Source organism: Neopelma chrysocephalum, unplaced genomic scaffold, assembly GCF_003984885.1.
Source record: "Neopelma chrysocephalum unplaced genomic scaffold, ASM398488v2 Primary Assembly neopelma1_164, whole genome shotgun sequence".
Taxonomy (NCBI): Eukaryota; Metazoa; Chordata; class Aves; order Passeriformes; family Pipridae; genus Neopelma; species Neopelma chrysocephalum.
In genome coordinates, this window is record NW_020897826.1 from 150,425 (window position 1) to 173,369 (window position 22,945).

At 58.6% G+C, this 22,945-nt stretch overlaps 2 protein-coding genes across 2 annotated transcripts in view; both read left to right on the plus strand.

Annotated features, from left to right (window-relative positions):
- ADAMTS10 (ADAM metallopeptidase with thrombospondin type 1 motif 10) overlaps nt 1–9,822 on the plus strand; it is a 41,680-nt gene extending 31,858 nt beyond the window's left edge. Inside the window, exons 15-23 of the mRNA XM_027701660.1 lie at nt 684–807; nt 1,280–1,360; nt 2,633–2,796; nt 3,439–3,565; nt 4,705–4,834; nt 5,382–5,586; nt 6,232–6,408; nt 7,019–7,175; nt 8,101–9,822. Of these exons, the coding sequence (XP_027557461.1) occupies nt 684–807; nt 1,280–1,360; nt 2,633–2,796; nt 3,439–3,565; nt 4,705–4,834; nt 5,382–5,586; nt 6,232–6,408; nt 7,019–7,175; nt 8,101–8,210 (1,275 nt within the window). The 3' untranslated portion in view covers nt 8,211–9,822. The remainder of the gene's footprint in view (nt 1–683; nt 808–1,279; nt 1,361–2,632; nt 2,797–3,438; nt 3,566–4,704; nt 4,835–5,381; nt 5,587–6,231; nt 6,409–7,018; nt 7,176–8,100) is intronic.
- A 1,229-nt stretch (nt 9,823–11,051) lies between these two features.
- The window catches only part of MYO1F (myosin IF), a 16,177-nt gene continuing 4,283 nt past the window's right edge, over nt 11,052–22,945 (plus strand). Inside the window, exons 1-19 of the mRNA XM_027701661.1 lie at nt 11,052–11,133; nt 14,622–14,759; nt 16,536–16,625; nt 17,030–17,124; nt 17,665–17,752; nt 17,931–18,020; nt 18,514–18,645; nt 18,725–18,859; nt 18,933–19,065; nt 19,380–19,576; nt 19,671–19,751; nt 20,271–20,357; nt 20,508–20,594; nt 20,937–21,104; nt 21,192–21,277; nt 21,555–21,636; nt 21,741–21,847; nt 22,118–22,216; nt 22,570–22,591. Coding sequence (XP_027557462.1) covers nt 11,131–11,133; nt 14,622–14,759; nt 16,536–16,625; nt 17,030–17,124; nt 17,665–17,752; nt 17,931–18,020; nt 18,514–18,645; nt 18,725–18,859; nt 18,933–19,065; nt 19,380–19,576; nt 19,671–19,751; nt 20,271–20,357; nt 20,508–20,594; nt 20,937–21,104; nt 21,192–21,277; nt 21,555–21,636; nt 21,741–21,847; nt 22,118–22,216; nt 22,570–22,591 — 1,920 coding nt within the window. The 5' untranslated portion in view covers nt 11,052–11,130. The remainder of the gene's footprint in view (nt 11,134–14,621; nt 14,760–16,535; nt 16,626–17,029; nt 17,125–17,664; nt 17,753–17,930; nt 18,021–18,513; nt 18,646–18,724; nt 18,860–18,932; nt 19,066–19,379; nt 19,577–19,670; nt 19,752–20,270; nt 20,358–20,507; nt 20,595–20,936; nt 21,105–21,191; nt 21,278–21,554; nt 21,637–21,740; nt 21,848–22,117; nt 22,217–22,569; nt 22,592–22,945) is intronic.

A 22,945-nucleotide genomic window follows, 5' to 3' on the forward strand; every position in this document is an offset into this window, starting at 1 on the left:
ACTCTCTGATTCCCAGTTCCACTGGGGGGTAGGAGCTCACCCACACTGGGCTCGTGCCTGTCCTGTCTCCAGGCCCTGGGTGTGCACATGGGCCTCTGCACTCACAGCCTGTGTAGCCCTGGGCATGTGATATTCCCCTTGAAATGGGATCTGGAGGGGCCATAAAAGTTTAATTATAAGCAAGCACTGTGGGAGCAGCCAATGTCCCCCAGCAGGCAGACAGACAGACAGGCTCTGTCTGTCTCCCTTCCTGTGTCTCTGGGATCTCTTTGCCTCCATGGGGCTGAACACACTGTGGAACAAAAGGGGCATTGCACTATAGGTGCTGGTGACCCCCATGATCTCCCTCGGGCCGTGGCAGTGGGACAGAGCCGGAGGCTCCACAGGGACACCTGAGCTGCAGGGACACGGCTTTCCTTGGGCTGCTGCAGCTCCAACAGCTCAACACGGGCATCCCAACCTCTGCCTTATCCCACAGTCATGAGATTTCTGCCTGCACCCCCTCAGCCTTGGAGAGAGACCCCAAGGGCTGTTCCTGGAGAGGTGATGCTGCTGAGCACTGTATGGTGTGGTGAGGGGTGTGAGGTGGAGCCAGGGATGGCCTTCCTGGGATGCTGCATGTCAGGTGTGGGGAGGAAAAGGTCCCACCAGGATGGCTAATTCCCTGCTGCCCCTTCCTCCAGCACGTGGGCTGTGACCGTGTCCTGGGCTCGGACTCGAAGGAGGACAAGTGTCGTGTGTGTGGGGGCGACGGCAGCTCCTGTGAGACCATCGAGGGCGTCTTCAACCAGTCCCTGCCAGAGGGAGGTAGGGAGTGAGTGGCCTGGCCAGTGTCACCCACCCTCAAATCCCTTCTCAGCTTCACCCAGGACAGGCAGGGATGTATTCCAGAGAAACACCCCAAGGGGTAGGACCGGGCTGCCACCAGGGAGCAAACCCCCCCTGTCCCTGACCAGGCTGTGCTCCCGTCAGTGCTGGCACCCAAATCCCTGACTCAGAGCTCCAAGCTCCTTCCCTCCTCCCCAGCTCACGCTGCCCTTGAGCCAGGCTTGGGAGTTTCCCGTGGAGATCCCAGCTCCACAGCACCTTCCCAGCACAGCCAGTCCCATCACAGAGCCCATCACAGCAGGGCACTGTCCTGGTGCCCAAAATGCTTTTTCCACCATTTAGTGTTTCCCCAGGGATAGGAGGGGGCTCACTCCCACCCAGCCCAGGGCAGGGCTGGCTCTGGGCTCAGAAGTTGAGCATTCCAACTCACCAGCCCTGGGTTGTCTCACAGGTTATGAGGAGGTGATCCAGATTCCCAAGGGCTCCGTCCACATCGACATCCGGGAGCTGAACCTCTCCATCAACTACCTGGGTGAGATGGGGCTGGGGGTGCTGAAATCCCAGCCTGGCACCTCTTGCTCTGCCATTTTCCTGTGGTTAATAGGGTGTGGGATTCAGCAAGGAGAACTTCCCACTGCCACCAGGGATGGGGCCAGGGCTCGCAGGGTGGGATTTGGGAGCAGGAGAGGGCCGCAGGGTCTGTTGGCAGGGCAGTGTGTCCCAAGCCATATCCAAGTGTCCCCCCTGTACCTGTGGTGCTGCCTCTTGTCTTATGCACCATAACCCCAAGCAAATCCCACCACTCTTGGTGCTGCCTGTGGCACCCTGGCTTTCCCCCCTCTCACAGCATGTTGGGCTGGGCATTAAAAATAGACTTGCTCACGTTTTCCTTGGGCTTGATTTTCCAGCTGTGCTCTGCCTTGCTTTTACAAGGAGTATTTTCTTTGCTCTTGTCTTCCCTTTCCGCCCTCCCAGCGGTGGAGGGGTGGGCAGGGTGGGCACTGCAGTGGCTCTGCAGGAGCAGGAGCCTTCCTGGATCGCTGGCACTGGTGGGATTTCGCAGTGGGATTCTCCTGGATCATCCCCCCAGCCCAGCGGGGGGATCAGAGATGCCGACATCCCCTCCTTCCCGGTGCACGGGGACTCCTTGTGTCCATCCACCCTGGATCTCTGTGCTCTGGGGCACAGCCCAAGCTCCCATCGCTATCACCTGCTGCCATCAGGCTCTCCCGGCCCAGGATCTCTCCTGGCACCCGAGCTGGAGGGAGCATCCTGATGAGCACGAAGGATCCTCCCTGCCCCGGAGCACGGTGGCACTGGGGTCGCTGCCAGCAGCGAGTGACACAGAGCTGGTCCCAGAGTGCTGGTGGCGGAGGGCGAAGGGAGAGCGTGGGAATGCGCTGGGGAAGGAGCGAGCGGTCCGATCCCCCTCTAGCGACTCGCCCGGGCAAGCACAGCCCGGCTCGGGGCACCCGCCGCCTCCAGCAGCCCCGGCAGCCGGGACCCCCTTTGCACAGCCGGATTTGAGCCTGGCTTCGTGGCCACAGCCAGGTGTCCCCACACCCCCCAGCAGCTGGCTCAGCCCCCCCAGAGCATCCCCTTCCCACAGCGAGGTGCTGAGCAGGCTGAGATGAGACACTGATTTTCTGTGTGACCCTGACCCACACCCCACCTCTCCCCTCCCTGTAAGATAAGGCTGATGCCATTTGCCCTCTGTCAGAGCACTGCAGGTGAGAAGCACCTGGCTGAAGTTGGTCCAGGTGCTTCCAGCCCTTCTGCTGACCTTCCCCCCCTGTCCCTGCAGCGCTGAGAGGGGAGAGCGGCGAGTATTTCCTCAATGGGAGGCTCTCCATCGATCCCCCCCGGCGCCTCGACATCGCCGGCACCACATTCCACTACAGGAGATCCCCTGAGGAGCCCGAGTCGCTGGAGGCCTTGGGACCCACCAACATCACCCTCTTTGTCATGGTTGGTAACGTGGTTCCATCGTGCCCCACCTGGTCAGGGCTAAAGAGAACTTGCCATGCTACGTGGGAGTTCATAGAAACACAGAATATCCTCAGTGGGAAGGGACCCACAGGGATCATCCAGTCCAACTCCTGGCCCTGAACAGACACCCCAACAATCCCACCATGTCCCTCAGAGCGTTGTCCAAACGCTCCTGGAGCTCTGGCAGCCTTGGGGCCGTGCCCACTGCCCTGGGGAGCCTGGGCAGTGCCCCAGCACCCTCTGGGGGAAGAACCTTTCCCTGAGATCCAACATAAACCTTCCCTGGCTCAGCTCCAAGCTGCTGGAGCTAATCAGCCCCTGCCCTTGCTTTCTGGAGTAAAGGGACACAGAGATCAGAGGTAAATTGGGCTAAATTCTCAGGTCTCCCTCCCTAATCTGCCAGGCTTTGGGATGATTTAATCCTTAAGTGCATGGGAGCTTGTTCCCTGATTGTGTCACCTTCAAAGGTGACTGGCTACTGTGCCAATTTTGGGAAGGACTGGAAAAGGGAAAGGGGGGAAGATTTCAGCTGCCCTGGATTTAAGAGAGATTGTGGGATGATCCAGATGATCATGCTGGACTTCAGTGGCACTGATGCCTTGGTGGTGCCTTTCTCTGCAGGTCCTGGTGCGGGCAGAGCCACAGGGGATCCGCTACAAATTCAATGCCCCTGTTGGCAGGGACGGCTCCAACCAGTATTCCTGGCACTACACCCCGTGGACCAAATGCTCCGTGCTGTGTGCAGGGGGTGAGGTTTGATCCCATTTTGGTTTGGGGGGGTACATGTCTGCACTGCTGAGACTCCCACTGTTGTGTCTGGGCTGCACGAGGCAGAGCACGGACAGTGGTGTCTGCTCTGCTCTGCTCTGCTCTGCTCTGCTCTGCTCTCAAGGAGCTCTCAGGTCTCTCCACGTTCCCACCCTGCACTCAGCCAACACAACCCTGTGGGCAGAGTGCCAGGGCAAACAACCTGGGGGCCACCTGCAGCTGGAACACGTGTGGGGGGGGTGGAAGTGGTGGGAGGTGCCATATCATAGAATCATGGAAGGGATCTTAAAGCCCATCTTTTTCCACCCCTACTATGGGCAGGGACACCTTCCACTAGCCCAGGTTGCTCCAAGGCCCGTCCAACCTGGCCTTGGACAATTCCAGGGATGGGGCAAGGACATATTGGTCAATCACAATAGTCCCTCTGGCCTCAAATCCACGTGTATGTGAACAGAAACACCACTGGTGCTTCCCTGAATCTCTTGAGCTGTTCCCATGGCGATTGACCCCAAGGTTTGGGCCACGTCTTGTGGCTCTAGAGATCCTGGCTGTGAGGGACTGAGCTAGTGTTCAGAAGAGAAGAGCTTAATAATGTTCCCTGTTTAAAGCTCAGGGCCCTGACCTGGTCTTGTGTGCTAGACCTCAACCAAGAGTTTGTCCCTCTTTGTTCCAATTATTCCCCCCAGTGCTGCCCAGAAAATGTCACAAGGCCAAGGTTAGAACAGGTTTATTTGAGGATGAGATCCTTGGAATGCTTTGATCCTCCATCCTGTGACACGCCCTGGCTGGTGACCTTTAGAATCACAGATTTATAGAATCATTAAGGTTGGAAAGATCCAAGACCATCAAGTCCAAACTGTGACCAATCCCCACCTTGCCAACTAGGCCAGAGCACTGAATGCCACGTCCAGTTGTTGACACCATCATTTCACACCCCCAATTTTTACTGGAGATGTCAGAGGAGGCCTTGGTGATGAATAGAAAAGTAGGTTCAGGCTTGAGGTGCAGGGACAAGTGGCTGTTCTGTCACATCCCCCCACGGGAGCAGAGCTGTGGGGCCAGTGCCATGTGAGCCCTCAGCATCCTCCTCTCTTTCCTCTGCCTCTTTTCTCTTGGCAGGCAGCCAGATCCAGTCTGTGGTGTGCAGGAAACTTTCTGATGGCTCAACTGTCTCCAACCATTTCTGCAGCCCTGAAAACAAACTGCTGGAGAGGCAGAGGCTGTGCAACACTGAGCCCTGTCCCCCAGCGTGAGTCCCGTGGCAGGGAGCAGGTGGAGGGAGGGAGGGAGGGTGGGAAAGCCAGTGCGGAAGAGGGTGAAATTCCCCCCTGTCTGCCATTCCTGGGCCAGAGTTCCCCACCACAGCAAAAAAAAAAAAAAAGTCCTGTTGATCAGGTAATACACAAAATTATCCAATTATTCCAAAATTATTCCAAAGGATCCTTTTCCACCTTCTGCCAGTTTTAAACCAGGATGACACCAATGTGTGTGACACTGGTAGGGTATCCAGGGGTGACAGGGGTGACACTGCCTGGCTAAAGCAGCTCTGTTGCAGAAGAGGGGAAGTTTTCTCCTCCCATATACTCAGTGAGTCCCTCCAAAGTTGTCTCAACCCACCTCTATCTGTCCTTGACCCTCCCTTGAAGGGAAGGGGAGATGTGGAGGAACTCTGTGGTTCAACCAGAGCTGCCTGGGAGGCTGTGACCAGAACAGGACCAAGGGCTGAGTGCAGGAGCCTGAGGACAAGCCTGGCCCACTGAGCTCCTCCCAAGCTCTGCTGTTTGTCCCGTCTCCAGGTGGGTGATTGGGAACTGGTCCGAGTGCAGCCGGAGCTGCAACGAGGGCGTCCGCACGCGCAGCGTCTTCTGCAAGCGCAAGATCTCCACCACCGAGGAGAAGACCCTGGATGATGCTTCTTGCTCCCACCCACGGCCAAAGATGCTGGAGCCCTGTAACAACCAGACATGCCCTCCAGAGTGGGTGGCCCTGGACTGGTCAGAGGTAAGAGCCAAAGGAGGGGCAGGGAGATGGGGAAGGGTCTGAGGAGCAGCTGAGGGCACTGGGCTGGTTCAGCTGGAGCAGAGGAGACTGAGGGGAGACTCCTCGGGGGCTGCAGCTCCTCCCGAGGGGAGGCGGAGGGGCAGGCGCTGAGCTCTGCTCTGGGACCAGGGACAGGAGCCAGGGAAGGGCTGGAGCTGTGCCAGGGGGGTTGGGATGGATCTCAGGGAAAGGTTCTTCCCCCAGAGGGTGCTGGGGCACTGCCCAGGCTCCCCAGGGCAGTGGGCACGGCCCCAAGGCAGCCAGAGCTCCAGGAGCGTTTGGACAACGCTCTGAGGGACAGGGTGGGATTGTTGGGGTGTCTGTGCAGTGCCAGGGGTTGGACTGGATGATCCCTGTGGGTCCCTTCCAGCTCAGAATATTCTGTAATTCTGTGATTAACAAAAGCCCTCCCCCCTCAGAGGGCCCTGGTCTATGGGACAGTGTCACTCACCAGGTCAGAGCTCACCATAGAGAGCATAACGTGGGGAATGCTCTTGTAGCTCAGGACACAGGGAAGGTGGGAGGACACATCACGGAGCCAGACTTGCCTGTCTCTGCTCCTTGCTGGACCCCCTGCCCTGTGTCCCCTGTGTCCCCTCCCTGCAGTGCACCCCCAACTGCGGCCCCGGCTTCCGCCACCGCATCGTCCTGTGCAAGAGCGGCGACCACAGCGCGACCCTGCCCACGGCCCAGTGCCACGAGGCCTCCAAGCCCCCCACCAGCATGAGGTGCAACCTGCGGCGCTGCCCCCCGCCCCGCTGGGTCACCGGCGAGTGGGGAGAGGTAGGGACACTCCTCCTCGTGGAAAACTTCCCCAGCACCTCAAATCCTCGTGCACGTGAGGCTTTTACCAGCCAGCACAACCCCATGTGGCCACCACAACTATCTGGGACCCTGTGGCAGGGTTCCTTGCTCCCTCTTGTCTCAGAAGGCTGCGTGATGGTGGCCCAAGGGCACAGCTGACCCAGGAGTCTCCCAGGTCTAGCAGGGCCCCATAGAGGTTGTGTGAGGGCCACCATGGGTACCCAGGGTCAGCAGGGCTGTAGTGGCCCAGCTCCATGTAGGGCCACTGCTGGTCCCCCCACCACAGCCCAGCAGGGCGGCACCGACAGTCCTTCCTTCCCTCAACACCCCTCGAGCTGCAGGGTGACATTGGGGTGCAGGAGGCCTGAGAACAGCCAGTGGTTTAGGGCAGGATGGAGAGATCCTCACTGAGTCCCGGAGATTCAAACCAAGCCTTTTGGGGAGCGGGGTAACAGCACTCAGTCATGCCAGGAGGTCCCTGGGGAGGGAAGGGGTGACCACACCCAGCACCCTTTGCCCCTCCCAGCACCCATCAGGTGTTCCTAAAGCCGTGATGGCCGCCGCAGCTCCCTGTGTGCTGTCCCCACAGTGCTCGGCCCAGTGTGGCCTCGGCCAGCAGAGAAGATCCGTCCAGTGCCTGGCCCACACGGGGCAGCCGTCCAGTGAGTGTGTGGAGGCCCTGCAGCCCCCGGGGATGCAGCAGTGCGAGACCAAGTGCGAGTCGGGACCCACGGACAACCCTGAGGGTGAGGGAACGGGGTCACTGGGATGGGAAACGTGGGGCACTGCCAGCTCAGGGGCTGCATGGTACAGAGACATCAGAGCTGGGCTCTGGGGTGAGGAGACCCCATCCCTGGAAGTGTCCAAGGCCAGGTTGGACGGGTCTTGGAGCAACCTGGGCCAGTGGAAGGTGTCCCTGCCCATGGCAGGGGGTCGGACTGGATAATCTTTAATGTCCCTTTCAATCCAAATCATTCCACAAAGTGCTTTGGGTTGGAAGTGGGGCCATTCTGTGTCCCAGTGCTGTCCCCCAGTGGGGGACAACCAGGTCAACCTGGTGTGCTGTGACCCTGAGAAATGGAGTAACTTAGGGCCTTGATTTGAAGCTGTGTGAGGGCACTGAGGGCACTTGGTGCGTTCAGCTGTAAAGGAGAAGACTGAGAGGAGACCTCATTACAGTTCCAATTCCTGGGCAGGGGCAGAGGAGGGGCAGGGACTGAGCTCTGCTCTGGGGGGACCAGGGACAGCAGCCAGGGAAGGGCTGGAGCTGTGCCAGGGGGGTTGGGATGGATCTCAGGGAAAGGTTCTTCCCCCAGAGGCTGGTTGGGCACTGCCCAGGCTCCCCAGGGCAGTGGGCACAGCCCCAAGGCTGCCAGAGCTCCAGGAGGGTTTGGATGATCCTCCGGGGCCCATGGGGTGACTCTTGGGGATGGGCCTGTGCAGGGCTGGAATCAATTATCCATGGGGGTCCCTTTCAACTCAACATGTTCTGTGTCTGTGAACTGCACTTTGGCAGAGAGAGGTTTTCAGCAGTGAGGTTCTCAGTAGCTTCTTCATCACAGCTGCATCTTGCTGCTTCCTGGCAAGAACACCCTCAGGAGCTGGACACTGGGGTTCTCCTCACCTTGAGGCAGCTGTAACTCTGCTTCCTTCCCTCTGTCTCCCCCCCAGAGTGCAAGGATGTCAACAAGGTTGCCTACTGCCCGCTCGTCCTGAAGTTCAAGTTCTGCAGCCGGACCTACTTCCGACAGATGTGCTGTAAAACCTGCCAGGGGCATTAGGGACACAGCCTGACCCCTGTGGGAAAACTGGAAGGCAAAAGCTATGCTGGAGGGTCACCGAGCCGGGCCCTTCCCCTCCAACCTGGGAATCTCCCCTGGCTCCAACACAGACACTGCTCGTGCTTCCAGTGGGAGCCAGCGCCACCCAAACCCCCAAAACCAGCAACCTTCGCCCCCTGAGCTTCATGACGGCAGGTTCCCAGTTAAACCACTGCAGCTCCCAGCATGGATGAGTGGTGGGAGCGTGGGAATGTGGGCAGGGACATTACTTGAAGTTCTGATGTTGTTATTTATTAGTCGTGGGCCCAGGTCCTGCCAGCGGGGGAAGTGGCACCACTCGCCTCATCCTGTTCCACGCCCGTGTCCGAGGGCATCACAGAGCACCGTGGTCTGCAGTTGGAGCCTGAGCACACCCAGGGGTGCTGCCATTGCCTCAGGATCCCAGGGGAGACAGGGAGGAGGGTCTGGGTGCCTCAGGTGATGAGAGTGGCGTGTGGCTCCTGAGGAAGAGCCGCTGTGGGAAGTGGGGTTGGAGCAGGAATTTTGTTTGCATCCTGTCACCTTGGGACCTGCAGCAGGGGAGAGGGAGCACGTCACTCCACGGTGACACCAATTTAGCTGGGAGAGGGGGGTTACTCAAACCCTCATAATGACCTACTTTGATTGGGGTGTCCCCCTATTTTTCCTGTCACTTTTATGGCCATGTTTATTCCTCGAAGCACGAGCGTGTGCTCGGGGTTACAGCCACTTCATGGGCATCAAGGCCATGCTGGGCTGCAGGGAGCAAAGCAAAGGAGATACAGGACACGAACTGTCCTGTCACAGCATCCCCACAGCCCTGACTCAGGACCAGCCTGCAGGTCCTGCCCAGAGAATGCCAAAGCCTCTGAGGCTGCTTTGCCTCCAAAGGTGCTTTACTTCCAAAGGTGCTTTGCCTCCAAAAGGTGCTTTGCCTCCAAAAGGTGCTTTGCCTCCCAAAGGCAGCCTGGCCACGTGCCACTGTGGCCTCGAGGTGCCAGTCCCAGTGCCACCCACTCGTCTGCCCACAGGAGACCTCTGGTGATGGGAAAAGAGCAGGCTTGACATTCCTCCAGGTCACCTCCTGCCCAAATCTGGGCCAACATGTGTCTTCTCCGTGCAGAGGAGATCTGACTGCAAATCTCCAAAGCACATTCTTTCTGTTACCATTATTGTGGTTATCGCTACAATTTTCAGGCCTTTCCACATCCCAAAGATGGGAAATCTCATCCAAAGACACGCTTCGTTCCTTTAGGGTCATCCCTACAGTGCAGAGAGGGGCCAGCCCTCTTTCCCCAGAGCAAACCTCTGCACCCTCCCAGCCTCCCTGTGTTACTCTACCACCTGTATTTTAATGTTCACCTGCTCCTCAGCCGATTCGCAGCTTCTCTGGTGCTCAGCAAACCCCACCTGGCTGGGGGTCCTCATTTGTCTTCCTTCCTGGTGCCATACTCCTGTTCTGACATTTTGGTGAGGGGAGGGGGGTGTTTTCACCTTTTTATATAGATATATATATAATGAAAAATGTTTAACATACTAACTCTGAGGAGGAGCGACGTTAACGGCATGATTTATAATAAAGGAGTAGCTACGATCCCGGGCACAGCTCCTGCTCCCAGTCGTGTCTCATCCCCACAGCACCACGATCCTCGTGCCAAAGGAGGGGGTTGGGAGCAGGGGAGGTTTTTCCCAAGGGACTGGAGAAGGTCAGAGAGGTGGAGATCCACGTGTAGGACCCCAGGGTCACAGAGACCCTGTGTTGGTAATGCTGGTCTGGGCCAGCAGGTCAAGGGAGGGGATTCTGCCCCCCTCAGGTGAGACCCCACCTGCAGAGCTGCTTCCAACTCTGGGGTCTCCAACATCAGAAGGATTTAGGGCTGCTGGAGCGAGTCCAGAGGAGGCCACGGAGCTGCTCCAGGGCTGGAGCCCCTGTGCTCTGGAGCCAGGCTGGGAGAGCTGTGGGGGTTCCCCTGGAGGACAGAAGGCTCCAGGGAGACCTGAGAGCCCCTTCCAGGGCCTAAAGGGACTCCAGGAGAGCTGGAGAGGGACTGGGGACAAGGGATGGAGGGACAGGACAAGGGGAATGGCTTCCCACTGCCAGAGGGCAGGGTTAGATGGGAGATTGGGAAGAAATTCTTCCCTGTGAGGGTGGTGAGGGGTTGGGATGGAATTCCCAGAGAAGCTGTGGCTGCCCCTGGATCCCTGGAAGTGTCCAAGGCCAGGTTGGAGCAACCTGGGATAGTGGGAGGTGTCACTGACCATGGCAGGGGGTTGGAATGAGATGAGCTTTAAGTTCCCTTCCAACCCAAACCATTCCATGATTCCTTGATCTCGGCATGGTGTGTCTTCAGGGGACAGAGGGGACATGGCAGTCAGAGCTGTCTCAGTCCTTGGCTTTCTGCCACAGCGATGGGTCATCTCTGCTCCTCAAGTGTGGCCTTTTTTATTTAAAAGACCTGAAAGAAGAAAAAAAAAAAAAGCAGCAACCAGAAGCATCTTGCTCCTAAAAGCACCTCAAAGCAGAGCATCCCCCAGCACTGACTGGCCACGCCTGCACAGGTCACATCAACCTGTCACCACGGGGACAGGTTTTACGGAGGCTCTGAGCATCCCTGCCAGACTGCACCAACCATCCACCTGCTCACCCAGGTGAGTGGCCCCCACAACCAGCAGCAGAGGTGGGGACACTGTTGGACAGGGCCACCCCAAGGTCCCATGGCAGCAGAGCCACTCTTGTCCTCCCCACCCCCAGCAAACCCTCACGAAACGAGGAAGTGGGAGGAGAAGAAAAAAAATTAGTCGCAATTTGTAGTTGCAGCAGAAACACAAAGTGCTCCGGGATGGCACCAGAGCCTCGGTGACAGGACCACGAGCACCCCCGGGGGCAGGACACAGGGACACCATGGTGAGTGCAAGAGGGGTCCCCCCACCCCATCCCCCTTGGGCACCCTGGGGATGTCACCCCCTCTTCCTGCCACCTCAGGGCCACCTCAGGCCTGTCCTCTCCTGCACCCATCGTGCTGCTTCCTGGGAAGTGCCAGGAGCCTGCCAGAGTCCCTGCTGGAGAGGGGACAGTGTTCCCAGGCTTGAGGACAGGGAGCAGGCTGGGGGAAGAGCTGGGTCAGGACACAGAGGTGGGGAGTAGCCAGGGATGGGTGCCAGTGCTGGGCGCAGGGTTGGTGTCCCCCAGAGCAGGATGGAGCCCACCAGGGGATGAGTCTGAGCTGACACAAAGTGTGTTTGATTTTGCTGTGGTACCCATGGGAGAACCTTGAGTTCCTCCCAGCCCAACTTCCCACCAGAGCTTCTGGTTCTGGGGTGCTGATGAGGTCGGTGGGGAGTGGGCAGAGCATGGGGTGGTGGGTGCCAGCCCTGTGCCCCAGGCCAGGAGGGACCCTCTGGGTGTTTGCCCCCATGGCTGGACCTTGCCCCCGTGGCAGATGCAGGGAGCAGGGGCTGCAGGCAGCACATGGGGCTGCTGGAAGGCCAGTGGCCACATCTGGAAGTTGCTCCAGAGGCAGAAGAGGAAGATGAAAGCTCTGAAAATTAGGAAGATGCTCAGACATTGAGGGAGAGTCTGCACAGTGGGGTCACAGCTGTGTCCTCCAGCCCATGGTCCCCTCTGGGGGGGATGCTGTTCCCAGTCACCACCACCCAGACAGGAAGGGGACAGTGGCCAGGCTGGAATCAAAGCTTCTCCCACCCACGGCCGTGGCTGCCACCTCCGAGAGGCTGCTCAGCCACTGTCCCCTCCCCACCGCCACCCAACACCTGGAGATGTTTTGTGCCTTCTCCAAGGGCCGTGGGGCTGCACAGCCAAACCCCCAACCCCTTCCAGCCCCCATCCCAACCCCTCCTGTACGTGGCTGTGACAGTGAGGTGACAGCCCCGCTGCTCTTCTCGAGGTTTCCGGTGCTTTTAAGGTGTTGCTGCTTCTGGGCCTGCCCTGTCTCGAGACAAACCTCCCTGGGCTGCATCTGCTCTCTGCTCGGGGCTTTACAGGTTTTTTTGGTGGTTTAGGCCTCAGCTTTGAAGAAAAACGTGATGTTTTGCAAGTGCTGCTACAAGGCTGCTCCCCTCCCTGCCTCAGTGATCCTGTCTGAACTCCAGGGGCATCCAGAGCCCCAGTGCTGACAGTCCCCATCCCACATTCCTGGGGATGCTGCTGGGCTCCTCATGTGTCACCCGCCGTGGAATCACTGTTGGAGCAAAGTCCCTCATGCACAGAGGCTGCAAAGGGCAGCTGAAAGGTCAGGGGTGGGCAAAAGCTTCTCCCTGCTTAGCATGAGGATGAAATGGTTTCCTGGAGGTGTTTGGTCCAGGCACCCTTCCCTGGGGACCTCTGCTCTCCAGTTCATCCCTAACTTCCTCCTGGGGCAAAAGAGGGGACCTGGACAGAGGAGGGACTGAGGAACTGCTGCCCTAAACTTCTAAAAGCAAATTTTGTGCCCCCAGTCCCACAGGGTGCTGCCTGCAGCCCCATCCCCTGGGGGCTCACTGGGCACCAAGCTTGGGCAATGCCATGGTTTTGAGGGATCATAATTCCTCTTCATCCTCCCCCAAGATCTGAGTGAGCCCTGGCCCTGCAAACCCCTTGGAACATGCTCAGGGAAGCCAGGCAGGCTCTATGATCCCACAAACAGGGTGGAAACACCCAGAGCCTTGCAGATGTCCAGGACAAACCCTTCACTGAAAATGAGCTGGTGTTTTCCTTGCAGCTGAGAGCCAGGAAAACACCTGAGCTGGCCCAGAGGAAGAGGAGGTGGTGAAGGCACACGCTCACCACTGACAGCTCTGAGCAGTCGTGTGACTGAAGGAGAAGCTCTGGGTGTCAGATCAAAATCTCTGAGCCTTCAGTGCAGGAAATGCTCATGTTTGCCTTAATTTGGTGCCAGAAGCAGTGCCAGAGGGTTTGGGATGATGGGGACACAGAAGAGAGGTGTTTGGCCCCCCATGGGCCCTTCCTGGCTCTCTCCTCTCTGCCTGAAGCACAGGGGTTTGGTTGAAGCTGGGCAGCTCCCTGGGAGCTGAAGTGGGTGACTGAGCCCATCTGCATTTTTCCAGGTGGATTTTCTAGGGGATATTAGGATGGAGGGCAGGAACAGGAGGGGAAGGCAAGAAAAAGACCCATAAACAACAAAGAGGAGGAAGAGGAGAAGCTCCCCCAGTGGTTTCAGGCTGTGTGAGCAGCCCCACTACCCCTTGGACCCCCTGAGTTGGCCCAGCTCCAAAGGCAAAAGCCCCTTCACCAGCCACGGGGTTTGAGTTGCATTTGGGGTTTGGGGGGCCATGGGTGGTATTTTGGCTTGCAAAGCCCAGTGAGGAGGGAGGAGGACAAGGGGAGCAGCACGATGGTGCAGAGCTCCACGTCCCATGAGGGTCCCTCTGTGCCCCATCCCGATGGTTCTGGGTGGTGATGAGCCCCCAAGGGGGGTGTGGGGGGCTGTGAAAACCAGGGGCTCACAGCAGGGTCCAAAGATATTGGGGTCCAGAGGCCTGAAATCTTGAAAGGCAGCAGGAAAATGAAGCAAAAGGGGAAGAGAAGAGAAGAAAAGGGAAATGGAAAGAGTAACAGGCCAGGGGCGACGGGGGAGAAGTGAAATCGGTGACGGAGCAGTGGGGGTAAAAGAGGAACCATGAGGGACAGGCCCAGAGGGGCCACGGGCAGGGCCAGACAGGGTGTCCCCTCCAGCACCTCACCAGGGGCCACACGGGCACCACAACTGTGCCCAGCACGTTCCCCCTGCAGCATTGAGGGTGAGGGGAGCCCTCAGGGGAGTTTCTGCACTGGGAAATCTCACCCCCCGCTCCCAGGGCTGGGCTTACCCCACAAAGGCTTAAACCACAGCCCAGTTTTCCTGCTCTGCCCCAGAGACAGAGCTGGGCGAGTTGGGGGGCAGCTGGAAAGAGGGTGCTGGTGTCACCCTGGGCAGGGGGAAATGGTGATGGGGCACAGTGGCACCTCTGCCCTGATACAAAGAGGATGTGGGTGGGCAGAGGATGCCACCACCACCCTTCCCCTGTGTTATTCTAGTGCCCCTTTGACTCATAAGCAGAGCTTGTGCATCAGCTGCTTCGTTAGAGCTTTGTTAAGCTCTGCAAGGAGCAGGGGTGATGGTGCAGATGTGCCCACAGTCTCAGCACCCTGTCTGCTCCTCAGCCAGTGCCAGACCTGTGGTGGGGAGGGATGCAGCCAGAGGGGTGGGGCGAGGCCTGGGGCACTGGATTTGGAGCTTTGGGAGCTCCCATCTTGGCCAAACCCCCTCGTTGCACCTATTTTGGAGCCACAGCTGAGCTGGGGGCCAATCATAGCTCCCAGCAGCTCCAGGGGAGTTTTGGAGCTCCACTCCCATCAGTGTTGGCCCCTGTGACACATTCCCTGTGTCCCTGCAGGGCAGCAAGGAGCGCTTCCACTGGCAGAGCCAGAATGTCAAGCAGAGTGGTGTGGATGACATGGTGCTGCTCTCCAAGATCAACGAGGAGGCCATCGTGGAGAACCTCAAGAAGCGTTTCATGGATGATTTCATCTTTGTATCCTCCCCAGGGCAGCAGGATGGGGACAGGGAGCAGCAGGGATGGGCTCCAAGGCTTTGCCAGGGCGTGGGACAAACTGGGGCTGCCCCAGTGCTTGCAGAGTGTCCTGTCCTCGCACTGGTGGGACAGGACTGGGATCAGCTGGAGGAATGTTGCCATTCCCAAACTGACTTGTGTTGTGTGCACTTGGCACACAACAACTAAGACCCCCCATCCTGCCATGCCCTGGGACCCACTTTGGTTCTTCCTTTGCGGCCACAAAGCCCTGAGCAAAGCCCCTGATCCGCTGTCTCCTGCTGCTCCTGCACACCTGAGACCCACCTGCCTGTGACAAGGGGGCCAGACCTTGTGGCAGGAGTGACCATTGTTCCCTGTCGTTGTCACCACCCTCCCCAGTGCCCGCAGTGTGGCTGCTCTGCACCCACAGCAAACCCAGGCAAACGCTGGGTGGAGCAGGAGCATCCCCGCAGGCACGGGGAGGAGGTGCCACCCCTCACTCCCGCCGGTGTCAGGACACACGGGACACCCTCACCCAGAACAGGGGGCAAAGCTCCCTCCCTGCCCAGTGTTGTCCCCCCGTGCCATCCCCATCCCAGTCCCTGCTCCCATCCCAGAGCTGACACTCAGAGCACCAAGCGCGAGGCTCTGTGGCTCTCGGGCCCCATGCTGTGGGTGGGGACGTGTCCCCAAGCCCTTCCTTGCTCACCCCACACCTCCCTGGGGACGTGGCCGGCTCAGCACCACCGTCTCAGCTTCCCCCACGCCCCAGAGCCCCGGGGGCAGAGCGGGGCACGGTGGGGGCTCTCTGGGCTGACAGCAGGGCTGTCTCCTGCCCACACCGCTGGATGTGGTTTCCCTGAAGATGCAGCTCTGTCCTTACAAGGCGATGCTGTCCCGGCCAGCCGTGACACAGCCTCCTCCCCTGCAGCCCCGGGGCTTCACGTGTGTTTAGGGGCTGGCTTTGGGGTTGGCTTTTTTTTTGTTTCCGAGGAAAAGGATACCCCACGCAGCGTCTTTCTTCCTTTTTATTTTTTTTGTGTTGCTGTCTGCAGGGCTCCATCCAGCCATGACTCAGCGTCCTGCACTTCTGTATTTCCCAGAAAAGCCCCTCTCTTCTGGCCCTTTGGTCACTCTCCCCCTGCCCTGCTCTCAGGTGGTACAAAAATAAGACATCAAGGGTTCAAAGTAATCCCACTGGCACCACTGTCCCCAACCTCCATCTCCCCATGGTGCTGGGGGCTCATTCAAATCCTGCTGCTGCACTGTTTCCAGGAGCAATTCCCTGATTTTCCATTCTCCTGCCCACACTGAGTTACCTGGGGATGCTGCAGGCAGGGCCTGAGGCTGCAGAGTGGCAGCAGAGAAAGGCAGGAGCCACAGTTTCTTCCCTCTCAGTGCCTCAGTTTCCCTGACTGGAAAACAGGGATGGGCTCCTGCTGCAGAGTGAGTGTGAGCAGAGTGTGAATTCCAGGAGACTGTGGGATGCTGGAGATGCCCCGTTTGGAGTGGATCCTCAGCCAGGCCAGGGAGCTGAGGGGATGCTCCTGCTGTGCCCTGTGTCCCTCACAGCACTGGGGACACCCCCAGGCTGAGGGGGCGAAGCCAAGTCATGGCAGCTTCCGAGTGGAAAACCCTCGTGGCATTCCTGCTGCAGCTTCCAGGGCGTGGCAGGGACCCCAAAACCACCTTCCTGCCATTGCTCTGACGCTGCCTCCAGGGTGGGATTGGGCAGTGGGAAGGGAAAGGACACAGAGACCTTAACCTGCCACCCAGACCTACATTGGGCCCGTGCTCATCTCCGTGAACCCCTTCAAGCAGATGCCGTATTTCACCGACCGTGAGATCGAGCTGTACCAGGGCGCGGTGAGGCTGCCACGGGCTCTTTGGGTTCAAAACCCCCAGGGCGTCCCCTGAGGGTCCCCTTCCTCCCCAGCCCTTTGGGTGCTGCAGGGGTCAGTGCTCCCCAGCAGTGCTCCCCAGCACGTCAGTAACGAGGCTCAGCAGCAAACCCGCATTCCTGAGAAATTCAGCTCATAAATCCACACCAAAGCAACCCAAACATGGTAAAATCCAGCCCGAGTGGCTCTGCCTGATGAGCTTCCCAGGGAGGAGGGGAGAGTCAAAAAACCTCGGACGTGCTGCTGATGAGCTCATGTTTGCGGGAAGGGACTAATTCCCACGTGGGGGAAGGGGATTTGGGGCGGGGGCTCGGGGGGGGGCTGGTGGCTGCTCTGTGCTCAGCACCACTGTCCCCGTCCCCTGTTTAGGCTCAGTATGAAAATCCCCCCCATATCTACGCCCTGACTGACAACATGTACCGGAACATGCTGATCGACGGGGAGAACCAGTGTGTCATCATCAGGTACTGGGGGACACTGGGCACAGCTGGGACCCCGTGTCACTGCTCTGGGACAGCCCCCCCCAGCACCCCTTCTTCCCACATCCAGGGGCTTCCCAGTTAAACACAGCAACCATGGGATGGCAAGAAGTGGCTGAAGTGTCCTGGGGGACATTGTGGTGTCTGGAGGGACCCCGATGTCCTGGGTCACTGGGTGGTCCCAGGCAGGGCCAGAGCCTTGTGCAATGCACCTTTCCGGTGGAGTGTTGCAAGGGAAATGGTCAGGATGTGGGGCAAGGCCAGAGACTTCCCCTTGAGGCTCCCAGGTCTCCCTCCTCCCCTCCAAAACCCAGCAACAAGAAATCCAACATCTCCCCGAGCAATGCTCTGGTCCCACTTACACCCCAGAGCCCTGAGCAGCCCCGTCCCCAGGGGGAAGGTCACAGCCCCCAAAACTCGCTGTCACCCTCTGGTCCTGCTAAAGCATCACCCCCTGAAGCCCCCCAGGGCAGGTGACTCTGGTGGGACCATCTCACAGCCTCCTCTGCTTTGGCATTTGCACAGCGGAGAAAGCGGGGCCGGCAAAACAGTGGCGGCAAAATACATCATGGGCTACATCTCCAAAGTGTCCGGGGGTGGGGACAAAGTGCAGGTAGGTCTGTGGTCACCCCTGCCACGGGGCACTTCACCTCCCAAGCTCTCCCCAGCCCCCGACCCCCCCACAGAGCAGCCAATTCTGGGCTGGGGACACACAAAGTCCCCAACCCCAAGGCAGTGGGGCACAGCTGGATGGCCCCCACAGCTCAGCCCTGTCCTTCCTCTGCCCCCAGCACGTGAAGGACATCATCCTGCAGTCCAACCCACTGCTGGAAGCCTTTGGAAATGCCAAAACTGTCCGGAACAATAACTCCAGCCGCTTTGTGAGTGTTGCCAGGGCAGTGCAGAGGGTCATAGAATCACAAATTTAGGTTAAAAAAGACCTTTAAGATCATCGAGTCCAACCATTAACACAACATTGCCAAGGCCACCCCTAAACCACGTTCCCAGGTGCCACATCCACACAGCTTTTAAATCCTTCTAGGGATGGTGACTCCACCACTGCCCTGGGCAGCCTGTGCCTGATCACCCTTTCAGTGAAGGAATTTTTCCTAATATCCAACCTAAACCTTCCCTGGGACAATTTGAGGCTATTTCCTCTAGTCCTGTTGTCCTGTTGCTTATTACCCGGGAGGAGAGACTGACCCCCACCTGGCTCCAGGCAGTTGTAGAGAGCAAAGAACTTTCCCCATGAGCAGGGATACACATCCCAGCAATGCTCCTCACGTGGAGGGAAACAGAGGAGAGTGAGGGGGCTCGGGGGAGTGAGGAATCCCAGCAGGGCCGTGGCTCTGAGCAGCATCTGTGTCGGGGCAGGGGAAGTACTTCGAGATCCAGTTCAGCCGGGGCGGAGAACCCGACGGGGGGAAGATCTCCAACTTCCTGCTGGAGAAGTCGCGGGTAGTGAGCCAGAACGAGTGCGAGAGGAATTTCCACATCTACTACCAGGTACTGGGGTGGTCAGGAGCCGCCGGGCTGGGAGGGGGAGCCAGAGACCAGGTAACTGCAACTCCTCATTCCCTCGCAGCTCATCGAAGGGGCGTCCCAAGAGCAACGACAGAACCTGGGCATCATGAGCCCGGATTATTACTATTACCTGAACCAGACAGACACCTACCAGGTGGAGGGCACGGATGACCGCAGCGACTTCCATGAGACCATGGTGAGTGCCCGGGAGGGGGGTCCCTAAAGCCTCCGCGGCTGGGCGGGGGCTGATGGGCTCCCTGCCCCCCCAGAATGCCATGCAGGTCATCGGCATCCGGGGCGAGGACCAGCAGCTGGTGCTGCAGATCGTGGCAGGGATCCTCCACCTGGGAAACATCAGCTTTCGGGAGGAAGGGAACTACGCCCGGGTGGAAAACGCGGACTGTGAGTAGCCAAGTAGCTCCAGGGGAGGGCGGGTGGTGATAGTCACAGAGACCCCTGGAAATGAGGGGAAAACTGGCAGAGGAGGGAGGCAGCACCACGTTAGAGATGGAGAAACTGAGGCAGCAAGCAAATGGCTCAGCCAGGGCTGGATTAGCAAGGGGATGAATGGCAGGAGTCACTTGCTGCAATTTGGCAGAGGAAGGACCCACCCGTGTCCCCACCCACTGCTGCCCTTGGCACTCAGACGGGACTGGGGGTTCCAGCCGGGGCTGTGGGTGTACAGGCAGCCCTGACCACCTCCCTGCTCTGCCCAGCCCTGGCCTTCCCTGCCTACCTGCTGGGGGTCGACCAGGGCCGCCTGAACGAGAAGGTGACCAGCAGGAAGATGGACAGCAAGTGGGGCGGCCGCTCCGAGTCCATCACCGTCACCCTCAACGTGGAGCAGGCGGCCTACACCCGCGACGCCCTGGCCAAGGGGCTCTACGCCCGTGTCTTTGACTTCCTCGTGGAGGTGAGTGGTCCTCTGGGCATCACCATCTGCTCCCAGAGTAAGCCAATCCCACTGCCTTGCACCCCTGGTGATGGCTTGTCCCCTCTCCCCACAGTCCATCAACAGGGCCATGCAGAAGCCGTACGAGGAGTACAGCATTGGGGTGCTGGACATCTACGGCTTCGAGATATTCCAGGTGTGTGATCACAGAATGTCCTGAACTGGAAGGGACCCACAAGGATCATCAGTCCAGCTCCTGGCCCTGCACAGGACACCCCAACAATTCCACCCTGTCCCTGAGAGCGTTACCCAAACTCTCCTTGAACTCTTTGCATGACCACTGCCCTGGGGAGCCTGTTTCAGTGCCTGACCACCTGCTAGGGGAGGAAGCTTTTCCTAATATCCAACCCAAACCTCCCCTGACACAACTTCAGGTCATTCCCTTGGGTTCTGTCACTGGTCACCACAGAGATCAGCGTCTGCCTCTCCTCTTCCCCTCACGAGGAAGTTGTTGCTTTGCTGTAGGAGTCCAGCTGGGAATGTCCTTCCCTGCTCCTGCAGCGAGGAGAGCAGCTGGATCAGGGGGCTGTCAGACCCCAAGAAGGGTCCCTGGAGCAGCACCCAAAGGCTCTGTTGGTTGAGGTCCCTGGAATAAGCCAGAAGGGCAGAAGACAACTCAGCCCTGCTTTCTCTTTCATCTTTTGTACCTTTGCAGAAAAATGGCTTTGAGCAATTCTGCATTAACTTTGTGAACGAGAAGCTGCAGCAGATCTTCATAGAGCTGACCCTGAAGGCAGAGCAGGTACAGGGGGTGCTGGGCTGAGGGGCAGCAGGACTGTGCCAGCATCCCAATTCCTGCACCCTCCCTCCTCCCTGGCACAGCTGGAGCAGGGGGGCTGCAGTGCATCCCACAGGCTCAGGAGCCCACACAGCTCTCCCTGTGCTTCCCCAGGAGGAATATGTACAGGAGGGGATCAAGTGGACCCAGATCCAGTATTTCAACAACAAGGTCGTGTGTGACCTAATAGAGAACAAGCTGGTGAGTGGGATCCCCTCTGCCAGGGGAGGCTTTCTCAGGGAGCAGGGGCTGGGAGGGCTGAGTGCTGTGAAGGGTGGGTGGCAGAAGCCAGTCCTGATGGGGAGCAGAGAATCACAGAATGGTTTGGGTTGGAAGGAACCTTAAAGCCCATCTCATTCCACCCCCTGCTGTGGGCAGGGACACCCTCCACTAGACCAGGTTGCTCCAACCTGGACTTGAACCTTAACTCTCCTCTGCGTCCTTAACCTAAGCTGAGGTTCAGCATGAAACAGCTTTGACCAGCACAGCCAGGTGCAGGATTGGGACCTTTGGACACCCATGGTTTCCCTCTCCCTCTGCCAGAACCCCCCTGGGATCATGAGTGTCCTGGATGACGTCTGTGCCACCATGCATGCCACGGGCGAGGGCGCGGACCAGACCCTGCTGCAGAAGCTGCAGGCGGCCGTGGGCACCCACGAGCACTTCAACAGCTGGAGCTCGGGCTTCATCATCCACCACTATGCAGGCAAGGTACAGCACCCCAGACCCCACAACCTGCACCCCACACCCTTCACCTGGCCACCAGGGCGCGGGGCTGAGGTCCCCTCCTGTCCCCAGGTGTCCTACGACGTGAACGGCTTCTGCGAGCGCAACCGGGACGTGCTGTTCACCGACCTCATCGAGCTCATGCAGAGCAGTGAATTGTGAGTCCTGGCAATTCTGGGGACACCCCAAAAGGGCTGGGGCACGGGGCAGCATCCTCAACATCCAGATCATAAGGGCTGATCTTGCTTTTGTGGGAACCACAGCTCGGGGTGCTCAGCATCCTGCATCGCCCCACGGGCCCCCCAGGTGACATCCCCCCAGGTGACATCCCAGGGCTGCAGGGCTGGGAAAAGGGGGGCTCACCCACCAGCACTGACCCTGCTGAGCCTGGGGAGTCTGGCAGCTCTCACCTGAGGACTGTCACCTCCCTTCCAGCGGTTTCATCCGGATGCTTTTCCCAGAAAAACTTGATTCTGACAAAAAGGGACGACCAACCACAGCGGGCTCCAAAATCAAGGTACGTCCCATGGGCTGCAGGACAGTGGCTGCCCCTGGGTCAGCAGCAGGGTGATGGGCTCCCACCAACATCTTTAATGCTCCAGAGGTCGATCCTTGCAACAGAAACAGGCCAATGACCTGGTGAACACGCTAATGAAGTGCACCCCACACTACATCCGCTGCATCAAACCCAACGAGACCAAGAAACCCCGGGACTGGGAGGAGAGCAGGTAACAGGGAGCCCAGAGAGCCCAGGGAATGGGACACAGCCATGGAGAGGTGGCCAGGACTGGCTTTCCCCCAAAAACTGGTCCCTCTGAGCTGCCCACAGATCCAGGGCAGCACGAGGAGTGTGTGTGGGCGCTCCATCCCCTTTAGGTGCATCACCCATCTGAGCCCCGGGAAGCTCTCACGTACATCCCCATGCAAACAGGGGCCAAAGGGCCCCAGCAGGTCCCACCCTGACCTGCCATCCCACACTGTCCCTCCTGGCTCTGCAGGGTGAAGCACCAAGTCGAGTACCTGGGGTTGAAGGAGAACATCCGTGTGCGCCGGGCGGGATTCGCCTACCGCCGGCTCTTCCACAAATTCCTGCAACGGTGAGTGACCATGGGGAATCAATTTAATTATTTAGATAGTAATTGTTTTATAAATTTAGGATAAATTAATGCAACCCCCTGCCATGGGCAGGGACACCTTCCACTAGCCCAGGTTGCTCCAAGCCCTGTGCAACCTGGCCTTGGACACTTTGAGGGATGGGGCAGCCACAGCTTCTCTGGGCAACCTGTGCCAGGGTCTCCCCACCCTCACAGGGAAGAATTTCTTCCCAAGATCCCATCTAAACCTTCTCTCTTTCAGTTTGAATCCTTTCCCCCTTGTCCTTTCCCCCTACCTGCTCTTGTGAAAAGCACTTTATGTTGCTGTGAAGTATCAGGGGTGGTGGGAGCCCCAGATATCCTTCTCTTGTACCCCAAGTTGGCCTCCCAGTGCTGTGGATCATGAAGACACAGCCAGGCAGCACCAGTACACACCTGTCTGAAGTGGGTCCCTTTCTTTATGGGATGGGGGATGGCAGATCCCTGCAGTCCAGCTGTGTCACAGCTTTTCGTTAGGAAGAAATTCCTCCCTGTGAAGGTGTGAGGCCCTGGCACAGGTTGCCCAGAGAAGCTGTGGCTGCCCCATCCCTGCAAGTGTCCAAGGCCAGGTTGGACGGGGCTTGGAGCAACCTGGGCTGGTGGAACTTGTCCCTGCCCATGGCAGGGGGTGGGACAAGATGATCTTTAAGATCCCTTCCAACCCAACCCCGCCCGTTCCACGATTCCCTGATT